The following is a 20,302-nucleotide window of genomic DNA, read 5'->3' on the forward strand; positions in this document are numbered from 1 at the left end:
ATTTTCCCTGCATGGAGGGAGTAGTGGTTTGTTTCACTTTGTTTTACTTTTCAAATTGCTGTAGGGAAGAAATGATGATTAGAAAAAGGCAGGAAGTTATTTTTATTAGGAAGAATTCATTTATCCCATGCTAGATCTTTGGGAGCTTAGTACCACCAGCACAGAACATGTGCTTTTCTGAAACTTCATTCAAATTCAATTCCTGATAGGGGCATTTGAAAAAAAAAGTTATTTATTAAATTTATATGCTGACTATCTCACCAGGATGACTCTGAAGTCAAGGAGAGGGCTTGCAACTTCTGTTTGTAGTTATCCACATTTCTGCACACTGAGATAATCGGCCATTGTACAAATACAGAACCTATCATGCTTTTATATTTATATGGAACAGATACATTACCTGAAATTTTTGGAATGTGTAAAAAATTTGAACCAGTCCAGAAACTCATTTCCCATTGTTTTTGTATATAAAAAGTAAACCCTGAAATAGATTTGGAAAGAGCAAGGACTTTCATTAAATGGAAATGTTGCTAAGCATAGAACTGTTGAGTTAATTTGCAGCTGTTTCTGCTGTTTTCTTTTTATGTGCTTATGATTTTACATCGCATTTTAAAATCAGCCAAATTGAATAGGAATAAGATTGTGACTGAAAAAATTATAGGCCAATATCACTTTTGAACACGGACTACAAAATATTTGCTAAGATTCTAGCTAACAGATTAATGAGGGTATTGCAACAAGTAATTCATGGTGATCAAACTGGGTTTATAAGTGGTAGACAAATGAAGAACAATGTGAGGCATATAGTTGACTTGTTGGAATTTTTGAAAAGAAACAATCAGATCCCTGCAGCGTTGATTTTCTTGGATGCTGAAAAAGCCTTTGATCAATTGGATTGGCAATTTTTGTTGAAAGTATTAGATAAAATGAAATTTGGGGATAAATTTTTACAACCAATCAGGGCATTATATCAAAAGCAAACAGCCCGCATAATAGTTAATAATAGTTTGACGGAAGTATGTAATATTGAAAAGGGTACAAGGCAGGGGTGCCCGTTGTCACCCTTACTATTTGTTTTAACATTGGAGATATTATTGATTAAAATACAGGGTTTGGATAAAATTAAGGGAATTCAAATTAGAGATCAGGATTACAGATTGAGGGCGTTTGCAGATGATCTGGTTGTTTCAGTGACTCAGCCTGAAGACTCAGTTGTAGAACTGATGGAGATAATAATGCAATATGGGAAAGTTTCTGGATTTAAGGTTAACATACAAAAAACTAAAATGTTGTCTAAGAATATGACAGTATCACAAAAGGCTGTTTTAGAAGAGCTAACGGGATTTGAAATAGTTAAAAGGGTTAAATATTTGGGAACATATTTGTCACCCTCAAATGTAAAGTTATATAAAAATAATTATGAAAAGTTATGGGGAAAAGTTCAAAAAGAATTGGATAGCTGGAAAAAACTACAATTATCTTTATTGGGAAGAATTGCAGCTGTGAAAATGAATGTTTTGCCAAAATTTTTATTTTTATTTCAAATGATACCTATACTTAAAAAGGATTCAAACCTGGAGGAATGGCAAAAAGGTATTAATAAATTTGTTTGGGCAGGGAAAAGGCCATGAGTTAAATTTAAGATTATGCAGGATACGCGTGAGAGAGGTGGTCTTAAAATGCCTAATTTTAAATTATATTATGAAGCTGCTGCTTTGTCAGCGATAAGTGATTGGTTTAATTTAACGCAAGCGAGATTACTAAATCTTGAAGGTCATGATTTGTTATTTGGATGGTATGCATACTTATTGTATGATAAGAAGGTGGATAATGCGTTCAAGGTACATATTTTAAGGTATGCTCTGTTGCGAGTTTGGAAAAAGTATAGACACAAGTTAAATTATAAGATACCTATATGGGCAATACCGAAACACGCAATAGAAAATATAAATGTTGGGTTTAAACATGATGTGATTACATATAAGGAAATTTTAAGTTTGGAAAGGAATGTATGGCAATTAAAGCCATATCATAGTTTAAGAGAAGAAAAGATTGTACAAACTTGGTTTCAGTATGGGCAATTACAGGCCAGGTGGAAGGAAGACCAGAAAATTGATTTTTCAATGATTGATGAAAATTTGGTAAAGCAAATTAGAGATCAAGGTCAAGCACATATTAAAAGGATATATCTTGCATTGATAGAAATTGATTCAGAGACAGAACTTGTTAAAGATTGCATGATAAAGTGGGCTCAGAACTTTCAAGAAGTCATTACAATGGATACTTGGGAAAAGATTTGGGTGAGAAATGTAAAATTTACGCAGGCTCAAAATTTAAGAGAGAACTTTTGTAAAATGTTTTATAGGTGGCACTTAGATCCTAAAAAACTAGCAAGTATGTATCCGAACTGCCAGCCCAAATGTTGGAGGTGTGGCGGTGAAGATGCAACGTATTTTCATATATGGTGGACCTGTAAAAAGGTTAAAGCTTTTTGGATTAAAATTTGGTGGAACATGCAAAAGATATTCAAGAAAAGGATAAAGTTTTGTCCGCAACTGTTTTTACTGGGCATTATTACTGATACTACTGTTGTGGACACTAAGCTGATGTTGAACTTAATTACGGCAGCGAGACTTTTAGTAGCGCAATATTGGAAGAAGGAAGAACTGCCGACTATAGAAGAATGGACTTTAAAAGTTTCCAATCTGGCGGAAATGGCAAAGATCTCAGCGTACTTGAAAGATCAGTCGCAACAGAGATATATTGTGGAGTGGACAAGATGGATTGATTATATCCAGAATAAATATGGGACTAAAAAGTTTCATCTAGCATTTGAATAAGTATTGATGTGGTATTTAAATTGCTTGTAGTTATTTTATAAGAGTTAAAGGGCGATAGATTTAATATTTTATTGTTGTTTGCATAAGGTAGACTATGATTGATTGGATTTTTATACCCTGTATTGAGCTCTGGGAAGTCGGGGAAGGGGGAGGGGGAGGGGAGGGAGGCTGTTGGGGAGGGTTGGGGAGAGGGGAGGGGGCTGGGAGGGGTTTTGTCTTTTTAAAAAATGTATTGTAAAACTTTTCAATAAAAAAAAGATTGTGACTGAAAGAATAGTAATTCTGAAATATAGTAAATATCTTTAACAAGTAACATTAAATTTAGCTTTAGTGTAATTTGCTTGTTTACTGTAGCTAAAACTGGAAATTATATTTCTAAAGTATTAGTTTGGATCATTGGAAAGAAAAAAGATTTAATATTTATGATTCAAAAATATAAATATGTGAGAAACATGCCTTTAAAGACCTTTGCAGCTTGTTCTCATATATATCCTGCCACAAAGGAATAACTAAAATTATGAAATTTAGAATCTACCAAGCTTCCCTCCCATGGACAGAAGACAATCCATGGGAAATGTGAATCCGTAATCCATAGCTTTAGCAGCAATAATAAATCTAATTATGCTATGCATATTTAAGTTAGCCAAACCCTGGAGCAGTGGTAGCAATCTTCTATCACAATGGCAAACCCTTTAAAATTATATATTGTTAATCATATAAGTGAAGAAATGAGGAAAACTGTGGTTAAAGAAATTGTTTGATTTCATTGACCCAAATATATTTTATACAAAATTGAAAGAGTCAATTGAAAAAAGATTACTTAATAGCAAAGACGATGAGTTGGCGTATTGGTCTCATGTACTTGATCAAAAACATTGGCCTGAAGATGTTGATACTCAGCTGACATTTGGAGAAGTGGAAATTAGAAACTTATCAATCAGACTGCGATTAAATGAAAGAGAAATGATTCATGGATTCTGTGAATATATTATTGAAAAGACATATCCAGAAAAACTGTTGCATTTGATATGGACTCTGAATACCATTCCTATTTCTTCAAGTGAATGTGAACGTGGGTTTTCACAGATGAATCTAATTGCCACCCCAACAAGAGCTTCGTTAAAGACTAAGACAATTTCAGCACTTTTGTTCATCAAACTTGTCAGAGTACCTCTGAGACTTTCCGATCCTTCAAAGTACGTTGATCTCTGGTTACTCAGAGGACGACATTCGGCCATAGATACTAAGAGCAAGGAAAGGAGTCAAGAAGATTAGCCAGACGAGAATTGGACAAAATTTTGGAATTTTCTATAAACATTTGCCTTAAATACAATAAATTAAATGTATGTTAAGAATTGAATATATAATTGTTTAACTATATACATAAATATATAAATAAAATTATATAAATAAAAGATTAACAAGATGAGAGTTCCAGCACCTTTTTTTTTTTTTTTAGAAAAAAAGCCCTGGTTATCTGTAAAAGCTTATGCTGGTTGTGTTAATGGAATTGTAGTCTAAAACTACAGGTAGTAAATTAGAAAACCTTGTGCTGTTTAAATTATCAGCTCTACTATACTTTCATTTGGGTTAGTTCTGTCTCATATATCTTTCACACATTATTTGGCTAAAATTCTTCTCTGATCTGCTACTATTCTGGAGTAACAAATTTAGACTATTTAAGCTTTGGTTTCCCTTTAGTTCAGCATCAAGTATAACAACAATTCTTCAGCTGGTTACAATTGACCACAGCATATCTTTTTACATTGCTTCAATTAATTTGCTTTTATTAAAGTTTTACAAGTGAAGATAAAGATTATTATACATTAACATAAAGTAAGGAAGAGTGGCATGGTGGCCTAATGGTGAAGACGCTTGTCTCCCACTTGGAAGGTTGAGAGTTCAATCCTAGGTAGCAGCAGTTGTTTCTCTCTTAGGTCGGAAAGAAAAAAAATCTGTTGCTAACTCCATGTAGGCGCCAGAAAGGGCATCTGGCCAGTAAACACTCAGCCCCACCCAGTTACCCTGACTACCCCAATTTAAGGGACTACAGGGTTGTAAAGATAGATAGATAGATAGATAGATAGATAGATAGATAGATAGATAGATAGATGAAAGATAAAAACACAAGAAATAAAAAATAGACAAGAAAAAAGATACAAAGAAATAGCTTCTGAGCTTTACAACAGTTATAAGTACAATTATAAATTTGCCTTTTTCTCAAAAGTTTTCTTTCTATAATCAATGCTGTCTAATCATCAAAATCATAAATCATATCTTCATTGGTTTTGGGTGGGTGCTGGAATTCATTTGAAAGCTGAGTTTGGAGAGTTGAGGAAATATAAATATACTCTGTCAAATATGCATCAACACTTAAAGAAACTGGAAATAAAAAGCTGGACTTGTTCCATTTATATGTGTCCAGAATTTAAAATCTTTGTTAAATCAAAGTCTGCCACTTGGAACAAAGTGGACAACTGTCAGTAAACCTGTATCCTTTCTGAGTTAAAAAACAATGGCTTCATACTTCTGCTTTATTATTGGATAATATTCATTCACTCAAAACCATTTTTAGGAAGTCTTGCAGTATATTCTTGAGGAAACATATTTTATAGTTTTGATTATTTTAAAATTACCTCTTCACCTATCATTATAGTAGGAATTGCAAAATATGTTACCACACAATGAAGAAAACTATTAAGATATACAACTTAAAATGTCTCAGCGTGGATACCGGTAGGTGTTTCTCAGCCTCCGGGACTTTAAGATGTGTGGAGTTCAAGAATTCTGGAACTTCCAGTCCACATACTATATCTTAAAGTTGCTGGGGTTGAGAAGCATTGTTCTAGATTAAGTTGAGAATGGTATATATTTTAGGAATTCAATAATGGAATTTACAGAACTCTAACAAGATCATTAATTAATTATTTTTTTAAACTTTATTGACAATCTTGTCATTTTCAGTTTAGAAATGTTTATATCATTCATGAAAGGCTCTATTTCTCTGGTGGAAAACTGATAGGTCTACTAAATTTCATGAAATCTACTTTTGTCTTTCAGAATATGACAAACTGGGATTTCTTCTGAAGTTGGATTCCAAACTGTGAGTACAATGATGAAAGGATTTTATTTTGATCTGGCATTATCAATTTCCTTTGGAGACATAATAAATTTTGGATCTGGCTTTCAAATCATATTACTACCGGTATAATATTATACCAATATGCAGTATTGTTCAATAGCCAAGACTAAAATCTATTATAAAAATAGTGACTTCTTAATATGATTTCAATATTTATCAACAAAAAAGATTCAAAATAAACCATCAAGAGAAGCATATGAGAATTTTCATCATAGTCCATTTTAGACTAATGAAATAAAGAAATAAAGTCAGTTTAATTAAATAGAATGTTCCTGGGTGAGCTTATATGAATTTCAAACCTGTGCATACTTAGGAGTTTTTTTTAACATCAGTGTACAGGGAAAATAATGTAATCTGTCCACATATTGCATTACCCTTGATTTCAACCATGATTTGTAAACTACACTGACTACGTTCATGCAGCATCATAAGACAGATCTACATTATAATGTACTGGTGATGAATTAATAGACTATTGCAGGCAAAATATTGTTAACATTCCTGCTGTCATATTCTTAAATTCTTTACTAACTGATATTTGCCTGTCCCTGAGAGTTACAGGTTTTGACTGTTAGGTGAAATCAGGGTTTTTTTTTCTGTGCATTGATTTACAGGTAGCCCTGAGTTACAATTTTTTTCAGTGACCATTTGAAATTACCGTGGTGCTGAACAAAGGGTCTTATAAACCCATGCCCAAAGTTATAGCTGTTGCAGCTTTGGAAGTTTTTAAAGTGTGGGCTGTTTGCCAAGTGCCTAAATTTTGATAATGTAACAGCAGAGATGCTGGAATGGTTGTAGCTTTTAATAGTCATTTTGGGTGAACTTAAATAGAAAACACACGATAAAATTATTTGAAGTAACTTGTAAATAATTTCAGATACAAAAAAAGAATTAGATACAAGAGAATGGCAGAATTAAACTTGCTCAAGCAATTTCTCAATGTTATTAGATTTCCTAAGTTCTGAATATATGTCCTACGTTCAAGGCAGTGTGAAATAATGGCTATATTGCAACTACCAGCAGTTGGGTGTAATATGCTGTCTTTGTTACCACATTTCAGGCACTGTTAATAGCATACAGATTAAAGTAATTATGAAATGAAGACTAGATTGGAATACGTAAGAATAAGACTAGCGAAATACTGTGTACGTACTATACTTAGACTTCAGTAAGGCATTTGATAAAGTAGACCACAACCTACTCCTTGGTAAGCTAGAAAAAGGTGAAATAGACAATATTACCACCAGATCAATCTGTAGCAGGCTGGCAAACTGTACTCAATGAGTATCCTCAATGGCATTACATCCACATGGAGAGAAGTAAACAGTGGGGTGCCACAAGGTTCCATCTTAGGCCAAGTACTCTTCAATATCTTCATCAATGACTTAGATGAAGGAATTGAAGGGGAACTCATCAAATTTGCAGATGACACCAAACTGGCAGGAGTAGCCAACACCCCAGAAGATATACTCAGGATCCGAAAAGATCTTGACAAACTTGAACAGTGGGCCCTATCCAACAAAATGAGTTTCAGTGTGGAGAAAAGCAAAGTTTTACATTTAGGCAGGAAAAAATCAAAGGTACAAGTACAGATTGGGCGAGACCTGGCTTGAAAACAGTAACAGTGAGAGGGACCTTGGAATCCTAGTGGACGATCACTTAACCGTGAGCCAGCAGTGACCAGCAGCAACCAAAAAAGCTAATACAATCCTGGGTTGTATAAACAAAGGCATAGAATCAAGATCACACGAGGTATTAGTACCACTTTATAAAACCCTAGTAAGACCACACCTGGAATACTGCAGCCAGTTTTGGTCACCATATCACAAAGATGTTGAGAGTTTGGAAAAAACTCAGAGAAGAGCAACTAAATTGATCAAAGACCTGGAGACTAAAACATACGAAGAACAGCTGCAGGACTTGTGTTTAGCCAGTCTAAAGAAAAGAAATGGAGACATGATAGCAGTATTCCAGTACTTGAGGGGCTGCCACCAAGAAGAGAGGGTTATGTTATTCACCAAAGCACCAGAGGGCAGGACAAGAAACAATGGTTGGAAACTAATCAAGGAGAGGAGCAACCTGGAATTAAGGAGAAACTTTCAACAGTGAAAACAATTAACCAGTGGAGGAGCTTGCCTCCAGAAATCATGGGCGCTCCATCACTGGAGATTTTTAAGAAGAGGCTAGACAGTCACTTGTCTGAGATGGTGAGCAGGGGGCTGGACTAGAAGGCCTCCAAAGTGTCTTCCAGCTCTATTCTATTCTAAGTAAGTGATAAGCTTCAGAAAAATTAACTGTATTACTTCACAGCAGCAAAATGCTGTTGCCAGAAATGGTGGTATTGTGAGCTTGTCTTGCTAGTTTGTGGCATGAGGTAGAAACCATTTTCATTAGACACATTTGTCTGAGGCAGCCTTTCTGGGATTCTGCAGACCTTCCGGGATTCCATGATGTTATGACTGGAAAAATACTTTTAACTTCACATGCCAATAATCCTACCAGTCAAAATGTTGGGAATTTTTATGCACTGTCACTCAGCTGCCAGTATGCTGCTTTGCTGTTGTAAATGTGAATTATGTAGATGAGAAATACATTGTATTGTGAAGTTTTTATATTTTTTCCCCAATTTTAATGCAGGGGTTGTCTGTGCCCTGAAAATAATGTCAAGAGTTCATCCAGGGTAGGAAAAAAAAGGTTAGGAAAGGCTGTGTTGTGGATTAATATATCACTGTTGTATATTTCAATTCTTCATTTAGTTATACTTTTTGTTACATTAATGTCCTTCAATAATCACTATTACAGTGCTCCTCCTTCAATGGTTTTCTTTTCATTTTTAATGCACAATTCCTCTTTTTAGGTCTCATTACTTAAAGGTAAATGTTCCCCCGCACATGCGTGCTAGTCGTTTCCGACTCTAGGGGCCAGTGCTCATCTCAGTTTCAAAGCCAAAGAGCCAGCGCTTGTCCGAGGACGTCTCCGTGGTCATGTGGCTGGCATGACTAGACGCCAAAGGCGCACGGAACGCTGTTACCTTTCCACTGTAGTGGTCCCTATTTTTCTACTTGGATTTGTACGTGCTTTTGAACTGCTAGATGGGCAGTTCTAGTAAAATATCTAGATCTAGTAAAATATCAAGGCTAGGACCCAAACTTTGGTATATATGTTATTCAACTTGAGCTTGGCTCCGGGTGACTCTTGTTTCTTGGCCTCAACTTGAAAGGGGATTTGGGAGTGGGGGGGGGATTTCTTCTCAGATTCCACTTTGACTGCATCCTTGAGATTTTTCATCCAAATGCTCACTGTTCAGTTTTTTCAAGATGACTTAGAGTCAGTTATGTGTTACCACCTTCTGCAGTCATACACAGTATTGTGACAGTCTTTTTGCTTGAAGACTTTATTGGGCTTTTGAAATGTTTAGAGAAGTTATATACAGAGAGGAATGGGATACAAAAGGCAAAGTGCAAAGGATGTTCAACCAAGCTCCCAGTTGATAACTGCTTCTTTTTCCCTGCTAGCATATTCTTCTTCAATCTGCTAAATGCATTTCAAGGCTCTGAAGAAAAAAATAAATTAAATCCACCAGTCAAACTGATATGTAATGGAGAGATTTTTAAGTAAAGCAGTAAAGTAACCCTTTTAAGCAGTGGCATACTTGAGAAGAATCTGCTCTCAGAGCAAGTAATAAGGGGGAGTGCTGCCAAAGATGACAAGGTAAATAAGAATCAGTTGTTGTTGTTGATCTATGCAGCAGAATGTGCTTTCAGGTTAGTTTGAATCCTGGTTACTGCCCTCTGAAGATTTCTTAGCATCATTATTTTGGAAGTGGTTGGCCCATGCATCATTTCTACCCAACTGATTTTGTACCTAAGGCAGGACTAAAACTCACAATCCCACCATTTCTAGTCAGATGCCTTAATCACTATCCTAAACTGGCTCTCGGTAACAGAGAAGAGGATGTTAAAAAATTATTTCCTGCAGGCCCCAAATATGTTAGGTATGCAGCCACTTGTAAGAAGGCTGCTGGCATGTTTGTTGCTCCTGTAATTTGCAGTGCAAACTTTAAAAAACCGCCTCCAGCAGAGAAGCTTTGCTGGAGGTCATAGAAGTGTCTTTGCTTCTAAAGTGATTAATTCTTCTAACTTGGTTCAAAGTCTTATCTCCAGATATGTTTTCTACTGAAATAAAACTAGTTGCCGCCAGTAACTTGCTTGACTGTGTAACGACTGAACATCCATTGTTATGAGAGATTTAACTCAAATTATAGTACAGATGTCAGGAATTGGAAATTAATTTTTTGACTTCAGGAGATGATAATGTTGGTTGTAGATCATTTATTTATTTAGTTAGTTGACAAATGAATATCTTATCAAACGGATTGGGTTTAGAGAAACATTAAAATTAGCAGTTTATGTTGACCTGCTTATAGCACTCATATTTGTTCTACAAAGTTGGCAAATATATTGTAACAAGTGTAGATAAAATGACATGTTCTGAACCCCTCCCTAAACATTAATAAGGACGGGGTAAACCTCAACCCCAGGGAACTTTGTAGTTGGATGGTCTGTTGATAGTATCAAACTTTGTCATCTCCTTTTTAAAATTCTTTCATAGTTCTTTTTAAACATGGTTATGTACAAAAAAGAATATTTATAAAAATAGATAGTTTGGAAAGTTACATGACCATTTATTTTAGTAAGCTGATTATTTTATTTTATCAAGATAAGAGAAAATAAAGACATAAACTGTATTGTTTAAACGAGATTTTGACTACCTCATATTCCTTGGCTCATGCTTGAAAAAGTACTCTGCTAGTATTAAGAATTCGACATTTGGCTGTTTATGACGTTCTGGTGATTTCTGGCTACATTGTTGATGCCCACGTTTTGTGGAGATATCAGACATACACTGGCTGTGTAGTCAGACTAGTAATGAATGCTTGGTATTATTTTCAAGGATTCATGGGAATTGAAAGGAGATGAGAGAAGAGAAAAGGAGGTCAAGACTGTGTAAAAGGAAAAAAAAATAAAAGTGAACCCTCTGAAATTGCTGAAGTGCTGTCAAGTAAGTTGCATTCCTACATGAAATAAAGAGTTGGAATGCAAAAAAGAAAAAAAGGGTCAATTGGAGGGTTTCAAAATGTAGGTGGCATCTTGAATATAAAGCTTTAATGAACTCAGGGTCTGCTCTGCTTGTTGACAGGCAGATTGTAAACTCAACTTCCCTGAACTTCTCTGGATGTTTTAGGTACTGTGTGTAAATTATGGCAAGCTATAGATTGTAGAGCTATGTCTTGACCCATATAAAAATACTTGGCAATAATTCCTTTATTTCAAGCTGTTGCTAGAAGAGTAGTGTCATATCAACAGTCTGGGATTAATCAAACCCATAAATAATTGCAGATGGCAGAATTACTGTAGTATGCACTCTAAAGCACAGAAATGTTCAAGAAGGATCTAGTAAAACACTCATTTTGGGTGGAGGGAAAAGAAAATAAACTACTACATTATTAGCCTGCAGTCTGCATTCAGGTGCTACTTGTAGATATAGTCTCTTATAGAGAAATATATATCAGTGTTAGAATATGTTATCAAGCATTTGGCTTCTTTTGACTTTTAACTTACTCTTTCCATTGTGTTTTGCAGAGATATTTCCTCCTTTTAACTGTTCTTGATTTTATCTTGACTCTGTAGATATATTGTATAATATATACTTCAGTTCATTAAAGAGTAAAGTACAAAGCATTAATGTAAACAATTAACCATTTGAATGACGTGCCTGAACCAGTGAATTTCAGTCAAATCAGCATGTCAGCATACTGTTTTTCAGATAAACCAGTATGTCAACATACCATTATAGACACAGACTTGTAGCGCTCTCTCTCTCTCTCCACACACACACACACATAGTCCTTGACTTACAACAGTTCATTTAGTGATGGTTCAAAGTTACAATGGGACTGAAAAAAGTGACATGACCATTTTTCTCACAACTGTTGCAGTATCTCCACAGTCATGTGATCAAAATTCAGATGCTTGGCAACTGGCTCATATTTATAAATGTTGCAGCATCCCGGAATCATGCGATCATCTTTTGTAACCTTCTTACAAGCAAAGTCAATATGGAAGCCAGATTCACTTAACAATTGGGTTATTAATTTAACAACTGCAGTGACTCAATTAATAACTATGGCACAAAAGGTCATAAAATGGGGCAAAATTCACTTAACCCTTTTTAAGTACTGGGTCAATCTGTCTATTTCTACACACACACACACACACACACACACACACACACAGAGAGAGAGAGAGAGAGAGAGGGAGAGGGAGAGGGAGAGGGTACAATTTGCTTCAGCTCAAGATATTGATAGTTTGGGTTCCAAAATAAGGTCCCCCAGGTTAAAATATTGAAGAGCTTCAGAATAAGATGGAAAGCTTTTTTGGGAGGAGTAGAATTGTCTGGAGTAACAGATATATTTACATCTGAATTCTTTTATGACAGAAACAGGAAATTAGGTGGAACATTATAAACAACCTGACATGTAGCCAAAGTCAACTTTGAATATTGCTTTTAATCTTGCTGACAGATTAATGTGCTCTTTATTTGTTTATTGATTATTGGATTGACACTCTTATCTTTCCATCTAAAATATCAAAGCAATTGATAGCTCAAAAACAACGCTTCACTTCCCCACTTTGTCAAGCTAGGTTTGTTATCTTCCCTGGAAATAAGCCTTTCTTCCTTCCGATAAATGTATGCATCTAAATCACTATAGTTTGCATATACAGTATATCTGTATGCGTATGCATCTATACCCTCCAGAAGGCACATTCCAAAAGGGGGAGCAGGAATTATTATCATCATCATCATCCAATTAACAAATACTCATAAAAATAGAGCATTTATAAATTTGATTTGCCATGTCTGCACACAAGTGTGTGTGTGTGTACATAAGGCAGCTTCACTGAGAAGGAGATGGAAAAAAGGGAGGGAACAAAATAGCATAAACATGAAGTAAGGATAGGACTATCAGATCTGGGCTGTAAAAATACATATGGCCATTAAAACTCCAATTTTTGTTTTGTAGAAGCTTGCTCTGAAGAAGGGATGAATGACTGAAAAACACTAGCTTTTTTTTTAAAAAAAAAATCCGGCAGACAAGATACCCCACTCAAATTAATGCTACAAAGGCATTTATTTCTGCAGCTGTTGTACCTCCCATCACATTCAAGAATCTTCTCAGAGTGGAAGATAATCTTTCCTCTCAGTTCACAAATTACAGTAATGACTTGGTGGGAAAAGCTCATCTTTCTATTAGGTATCATAAAATAGGACAGTTACATCATAATTTTGATTGATTGTGTGCTATCAAGTTGTTTTCACTTCCCAGTGATGGATGGCGTAGATAAATTTTCTTCACGATAATGTGTCCTTAACCTGGTCTTTCAGGTCTTCCAACTTTGTACCCATTGCCACTGTAACTGAATCCATCCATCTTGCTGCTAGTTGTCCTCTTCTTTTTCTTTCCATCTTCCCCAGCACTAGAGCCTTTTCCAGAGAGCAAGGTCTTTTCATAATGTGTTGAAGTACAATAATTTCAACCTGGTCATTTATGCCTTCATGTGAGAACTCTGGGTTCATTTGTTCAGTGATCCATTGATTTGGTGGTGTTCTCAGAAGTCTTTTACAATAACAAAATTCAAAAGCATCGATACTCTTCCTAACCTGCTTCTTCAAAGTCTGAAATCGTAATTAAAATATAAAATAAAAAACTAGTTTAAAAGGCTGATTGAAAAAAAAATAGTTTTAACTTGTTCCTTGAAAATAGAGAGAATGCTGCTTAATAACTGGCTGTTTTCAGTGAGCAAAAACAATTACAGTATATAATTGTTAAATAATTATTTGCCTATAGCACAGTGCATTGTTCTTTAGACAGCCTGGCACCTAGTCTAAAGACTGAGGCTGCTGAAGTCAAAATAGAAGTTCCTAGGCTAGAATAAGCTCTTACCTACATTTATCGCAGCTGCTTCCCAAAACCATTATGAGATCTGCTAAATATTTGCTAATTCAAAAGCGGTGAGAGATAAACCTAGAGTTTAAACTCTGGAATGTCTGTCTATCTCTATCTCCACCTCCATCTCTATCTCTATCTCTGTCTGTCTATCTGTCAGATGTATGTGGCTGTCAATCTTAAAAACATAACTTTGAGCACTTATAATAAGCAAAAGAAAAAGAAAAAAATATTAAAGCAATAAACCCAAAATTCATTGCCTTATCCATTCTTCCCTGATGCATCCAACAAAACCATATCTCTGTCTCTTTTGCTGTCTCTGTCCAAATGCCAGTACCTTTATTTATGCTTGCCTCTCTTTGCCACGCTGTGGGCAATTTGGCTTCATTCTTGTCTGCAGTAAAGTTTTGAATCTAGTTGAGTCGTGTCCTGGAATCAGCTGCCAGATCTGGCTGGGAGTAGAAATCAGAATTACGCATCTAGAGACCTGTGATTTACTATCAAGTTCTGGTGTGAAGCCTGATATCTTCCCACAACACTTTGCCATTAAGGAACATTTGGACTGGAAATACCAGGTTACATAAGTGCATTTCAGATAGACCACTCATAGGGCTGGTATTTTGCAATTCCTGATGTTATGGTGGTAAGAAAAAAAGAAGTGGTAGAAAAATATGGAAGGGTTATGAATGAAGTATGATACCTTGACATCCCCGTGAAACTCTAGAGCACTCAGAGCTAGTCCTAAAACATTATAAGTACTCACCAAATAAAGCTGTCCAACGTGTTTAACATATTTATTTTTTCCTTTATATCAAACTAGGGAAATGCTGACAAGGGGATTGGTCAACATTCCAAACAGCAAAAGAGCAGATAGAATGGAGACTTGCCCTTGTAAAAGGAGGAAAGGAGGAATGAGATTGAGGTGAGGGAAAATTAAAATATAGAAGAAATGCCTGTTAGGTCAAAGTATATGCAGAATAATTCACTTGAGATATCTTTATATATGCAGATCTAACAAATTTGCTGGTGATGACCTATAAAGCCCTAAATGGCATGGGCCCGGATTATCTTAGGGAGCACCTGCTGCCAGCATCAACTTCCCATCATCCTGTGCGCTCCCATAGGGAGGGCCTCCTTAGGGTGCCGCCGGTGAGGGAATGCCGGCGGGTGATCCCCAGAGGGAGGGCATTCTCTGTGGGCGTGCCTGCCCTTTGGAATGATTTACCTGTGGAACTCCGGACTGCCCCCAACCTGCGCTCGTTTCGCCGGGACCTGAAAACCTGGCTTTTTGATCTATCTGGCCTGGACTGAGGGGTTTTTTAGTTTCAAGTTTTTAACATTGTTTTATTGTTGGGCTATTAATTAATTTAATTCTTTTTAATTCTATTTTTTATCTTAATTTTATATTGTCTTTTAAATATTGCCCTGTAAACCGCCCTGAGTCCTTCGGGAATAGGGCGGTATAGAAAACTAATAAAATAAATAAAATAAATAAAAAATAATAATGTTATTTATGGGACAGTCTCAAATTAATGGTGAAGAATCTGCATTGGAAGAATTAAATCTTTTGATTATTTTTTTAAAGTTAGAATTTCCCTGCAGAGGCAAATATACCATTGTTTTAACTGTTCACCAATTCAGTTAAGCAATTTTGTCACATCCCATAACTTTAGTCCTCTTCATCTGAAGAGATTTTGGGTTTAATTTGTGAAAAAGAGGTCAAGCTGCTATTAAAATATGCTTCATTACTCTATTCTGGATGCATTTACTTATTAATTAATGCTGTTTTGTCTGCCATATGTCTTAGGATTTAATGAGTATTTAAATTAGTCTAAACTCATGGCATACATAAACAACCAAAATACTTTTTTTCATCCTTTTATTAATGTCAGAGTAACTTAAATCAATGCCTGACTTCTCTCTAGATTTGTATATAAATATGGCTTTATTATTTTCACAGTAGCTTAAATTGGAGGCATGACATGACAGGAATAGAAGCTAAAGATGTAATAAAAATGTAGGTTGTGATAACAATGGAAATCTAAACTCATTTTAAATAGTTGATATACATCATTTAAATCATAAGATGAAGTTTATGCATTGTAGACTTTTGTTTGTCAGAAAGTAGAAAAGCTTAATAAAACATGCTGTTGGCTGACTTTTGTACCAACATGGCAATATGACTATTGTTGGTGGGACATTTTAAAACTCCATTGAATTGAGAATAACAATTAACATGAATTAGTATCAGTAATGTCTCTTGTCTTTATTAAGTCCTGTTTCATTGTTGAGGTACAGTTGTGGTAGGGCAGATTTCTTTCAATATGGTATCACCTATATGAGCTAGAATTGGAAAATGTGCAAGAATAATGAAATATTTTTGAAGCTACTTCCCAAAATGCTATTTGTCAAGTTGATTTGGTGTAATAATCCTAATCCAGGTACAGAACAGGTTTGTTCTCTGGAAGCCAGTGAAGAATGGAGACGAGATATATAAAACCTTGAGTAACTGGAGATGGCCTACTAGGCAAGATTCTTTGCAATTCCTAAATTATGCAAATTATCCCAGTGGAGAAATATCTTGTCTGAGATGTAGTAATATTCAATATGGCATGTGATATATGTACTCTGTCTGTTTTAGGGATCTAGGAGAAAACTAGCGTTCAACTTTTAAAAAGAAAATGTATAGAAACCATATATCTGAACCAAGTTATGTAAATAAAAATTAATGAACAATAGAAATATTTGGATACATTTATTCATAATTGCCCCTTCATGGATTACTGCCTTGTTGTGGCGAAGGGGCTTGCGTAATTCAATGAAGCTATGAGCTATGCCGTGCAGGGCCACCCAAGATGGAAAGGTCATAGCAGAGAGTTCTGACAAAACATGATCCACTGGAGAAGGAAATGGCAAACCACTCCAGTATCTTTGCGATGAAAACCCTATGGACAGTACCAAAAGGCAAAACGATATGACGCTGGAAGATGAGCCCTCAGGTCAGAAGGTGTCCAATATACTACTGGGGAAGAGCAGAGGGCTAGTACTAGTAGCGCCAGAAAGAATGAAGCGACTGGGCCAAAGCCGAAAGGACGCTCAGCTGTGGATGTGTCTGGTGGTGAAAGGAAAGTCCGATGCTGTAAAGATTTTTTCTGCATAGGAACCTGGAATGTAAGATTCATGAATCAAGGAAAGCTGGACATGGTCAAACAAGAGATGACAAGACTGAACATCGACATCTTAGGTATGAGCGAACTAAAATGGACGGGAATGGGTGAATTTAATTCAGATGACCAGGTATACTACTGTGGGCAAGAATCCCTCAGAAGAAATGGAGTAGCCTTCATAGTCAATGAAAGAGTAGGAAAAGCAATACTGGGATACAATCCTCAAAATGACAGAATGATCTCAGTTCGACTCCAAGGCAAACCATTCAATATCACAGTAGTCCAAGTCTATGCCCCAACCACCAGTGCTGAAGAGGATGAAATTGACCAGTTCTATGAAGCTCTACAGCACCTTATAGAACTAACACCAAAAAATGATGTCTTTATCATCATGGGGGATTGGGATGCTAAAGTAGGAAGCCAAAAGATAACTGGAATAACAGGCAAGTTTGGCCTTGGAGTACAAAATGAAGCAGGGCACAGGCTGATAGAATTTTGTCAAGAGAATACGATGGTCATAGCAAACACTCTTTTCCAACAACCCAAGAGACGGCTCTACACATGGACATTACCAGACGGTCAACACAGAAATCAGATTGACTATATGCTTTGCAGCCAAAGATGGAGAAGCTCTATACAGTCAGTAAAAACAAGACCAGGAGCTGACTGTGGCTCAGACCATGAGCTTCTTGTTGCAAAGTTTAGGCTTAAATTAAAGAAAGTAGGAAAAAACACTAGGCCACTCAGGTATGAATTAAATCATATCCCTGATGAATATACAGTAGAGGTGACAAATAGATTTAAGGAATTAAATCTGATAGACAGACTGCCTGAAGAACTATGGACGGAGGTTTGCAACATTGTACAAGAGGTAGCAACTAAAACCATACCAAAGAAAAAGAAATGCAAGAAAGCAAAATGGCTGTCCGAGGAAGCTTTGCAAATAGCTGAGGAAAGGAGGGAAGCGAAAGGCAAGGGTGAAAAAGAACGATACACCCAATTAAATGCAGAATTCCAGAGAATAGCTAGAAGAGATAAGAATGCCTTCTTAAATTTAATCTTTTTTAAATTTGGTTTTTAACTTTTGTATTTTTGGTTTTTAATTACCCTGTAAACCGCCCTGAGTCCCTCGGGAAAGGGCGGTATATAAATGTAATAAAAATAAAAAAAATGAACAGTGCAAAGAAATAGAAGAAAACAATAGAACAGGGAGGACCAGAGATCTCTTCAAGAAAATTGGAGAGATGAAGGGAACATTCATACAAAAATGGGCATGATGAAGGACCAAAATGGCAGGGATCTAAGAGAGCCAGAAGAGATTAAGAAGAGATGGCAAAATTAAACAGAAGAACTATACAAGAATGAGCTTAACGTCCCTAATAACCACTGTAAGGGACCTTGGAGGTCATCTAGTCCAACCCCCTGCTCAGGCAGGAAACCCTATACCATTTCAGACAAATGGCTGGCCAGTCTCTTCTTAAAAACTTCCAGTGTTGGAGCATTCACCACTTCTGGAGGCAGGTTGTTCCTCTGGTTAGTTGTTCTAACTGTCAGGAAGTTTCTCCTTACTTCTAGGTTGCTTCTTTCCTTGACTAGTTTCCATCCGTTGCTTCTTCTCGTGCTTTCAGGTGCTTTGGAGAATAGCTTGACTTCCTCTTCTTTGTGGCAGCCCCTGAGATATTGGAACACTGCTATCATGTCACCCCTCACCCTTCTCTTCATTAAACTACCCATACTGTACCCAATTCCAGCAACCGTTCCCTATATGTTTTAGCCTCCAGTCCCCCAATCATCTTTGTTGCTCTTCTCTGTACTCTTTCTAGAGTCTCGACATCTTTTTTACATCGTGGTGACCAAAACTGGATGCAGTATTCCAGGTGTGGCCTTACCAAGGCATTGTAAGGTGGTATTAGTACTTCATGTGATCTTGAAGATCTTGTGAGCTTAAATGGACTCCAGAAGATGGTAGAGGACAGGAAGTCCTGGAGGAATGTTGTCCATGGGGTTGCGATGGGTCGGACATGACTTCGCAACTAGCAACAACAATCCTCAAGATATGACAGGCCATTTAACAAACATTTGAAATTATGATAGACACCCCCCCACACACACAAAAGCTACATATGACTTCAAACTTACAATGGCTGCAGCAGTCCTGCCATCATTCACCCTTACAACCCATCCTAGGTTGCTGCAGTGTCATCCCGCCTCTCTCCCCGCATCCCACCCTACCAGGACTCTACAGCATTTGGGCCTACTCAGGACACACCCATATATAAGTTTAATAAATATAAATATTATGCCCCACACTTACCATCTCAAACTCTTTGGACCTCATGTTGGGGAAGTAGGACAGGACATGTGTCTCTGAGCCAGGTGGTGGCAATCTAAATGTGGCCGCCATTTTGCCCCACCCACTTGTGGGCAGGAGCAAAATGGTGCCAGAGAAATTTCTTCATTTTACTGCCTTAGAGAGGTTTGAACAGTGCTTCAGTTTTTTCTGAATGGTGTGGAAAACCTCTGCAGCAAAACAAAGCAGTTTGTCTCTGGGCCATACAGCAGTGACCCAAATGCGGTCACCATTTTGTCCCAGCCCACAAAAGGGCAGGGACAAAACAGCAGCCATCAGACAGACTGCTTCATTTTCTTCCTTAGAGAGGTCTCCACTGCAAGTTTGTTAAGGCAGCAAAATGAAGCAGTTTGTCCCTGGGCTGTGCAGCGGTGACCCAAATGCCTCTGCCATTTAGGGGATGGGACAAAATGGCAGCTGTTTTCAGAACTGTGCCATGCAACCATGCAAAGAAGTCATCCCAGGACTCTGGAAGGCCTTGGAGCTCTTTAAAAGGTAAATGAAGGGGAGGGTGCTTGGCCAGGTGGACTGAGAATCAGGCCTGGGATGACCTGGTGGGAGTAGGAAAAGACCTCTTAGGACCCAAGGCATGGGAAATGGACCTGTATTGCTTTCAGTTACAAAAGAGGAACAGTCTTTGCTTTTTCTTCTGAAGCATGTTGTTGATCCAGGTTTGTAACTATTCACTAATATTCAAGGTGGCTATGAATGTCCCAGTTGGCCATATCATTATCATGTCTAGTAATGAATAGATCCAGGAAAATAAATCTCTCAAATGGATAAAACAACATAGAA

At 36.7% G+C, this 20,302-nt stretch overlaps 1 protein-coding gene across 4 annotated transcripts in view; it reads left to right on the forward strand.

The window, feature by feature from the left end:
• Positions 1 to 20,302, forward strand: part of ST3GAL3 (ST3 beta-galactoside alpha-2,3-sialyltransferase 3) — a 214,126-nt gene that overhangs the window by 69,725 nt on the left and 124,099 nt on the right. For all 4 annotated transcript variants that reach the window (XM_083358463.1, XM_083358466.1, XM_083358464.1 and 1 more), the window contains exon 4: positions 5,901 to 5,943. In XM_083358463.1, coding sequence (XP_083214589.1) covers positions 5,901 to 5,943 — 43 coding nt within the window. The remainder of the gene's footprint in view (positions 1 to 5,900; positions 5,944 to 20,302) is intronic.

Source organism: Vipera ursinii, assembly GCF_947247035.1.
Source record: "Vipera ursinii genome assembly, chromosome: 3".
NCBI lineage: Eukaryota > Metazoa > Chordata > Lepidosauria > Squamata > Viperidae > Vipera > Vipera ursinii.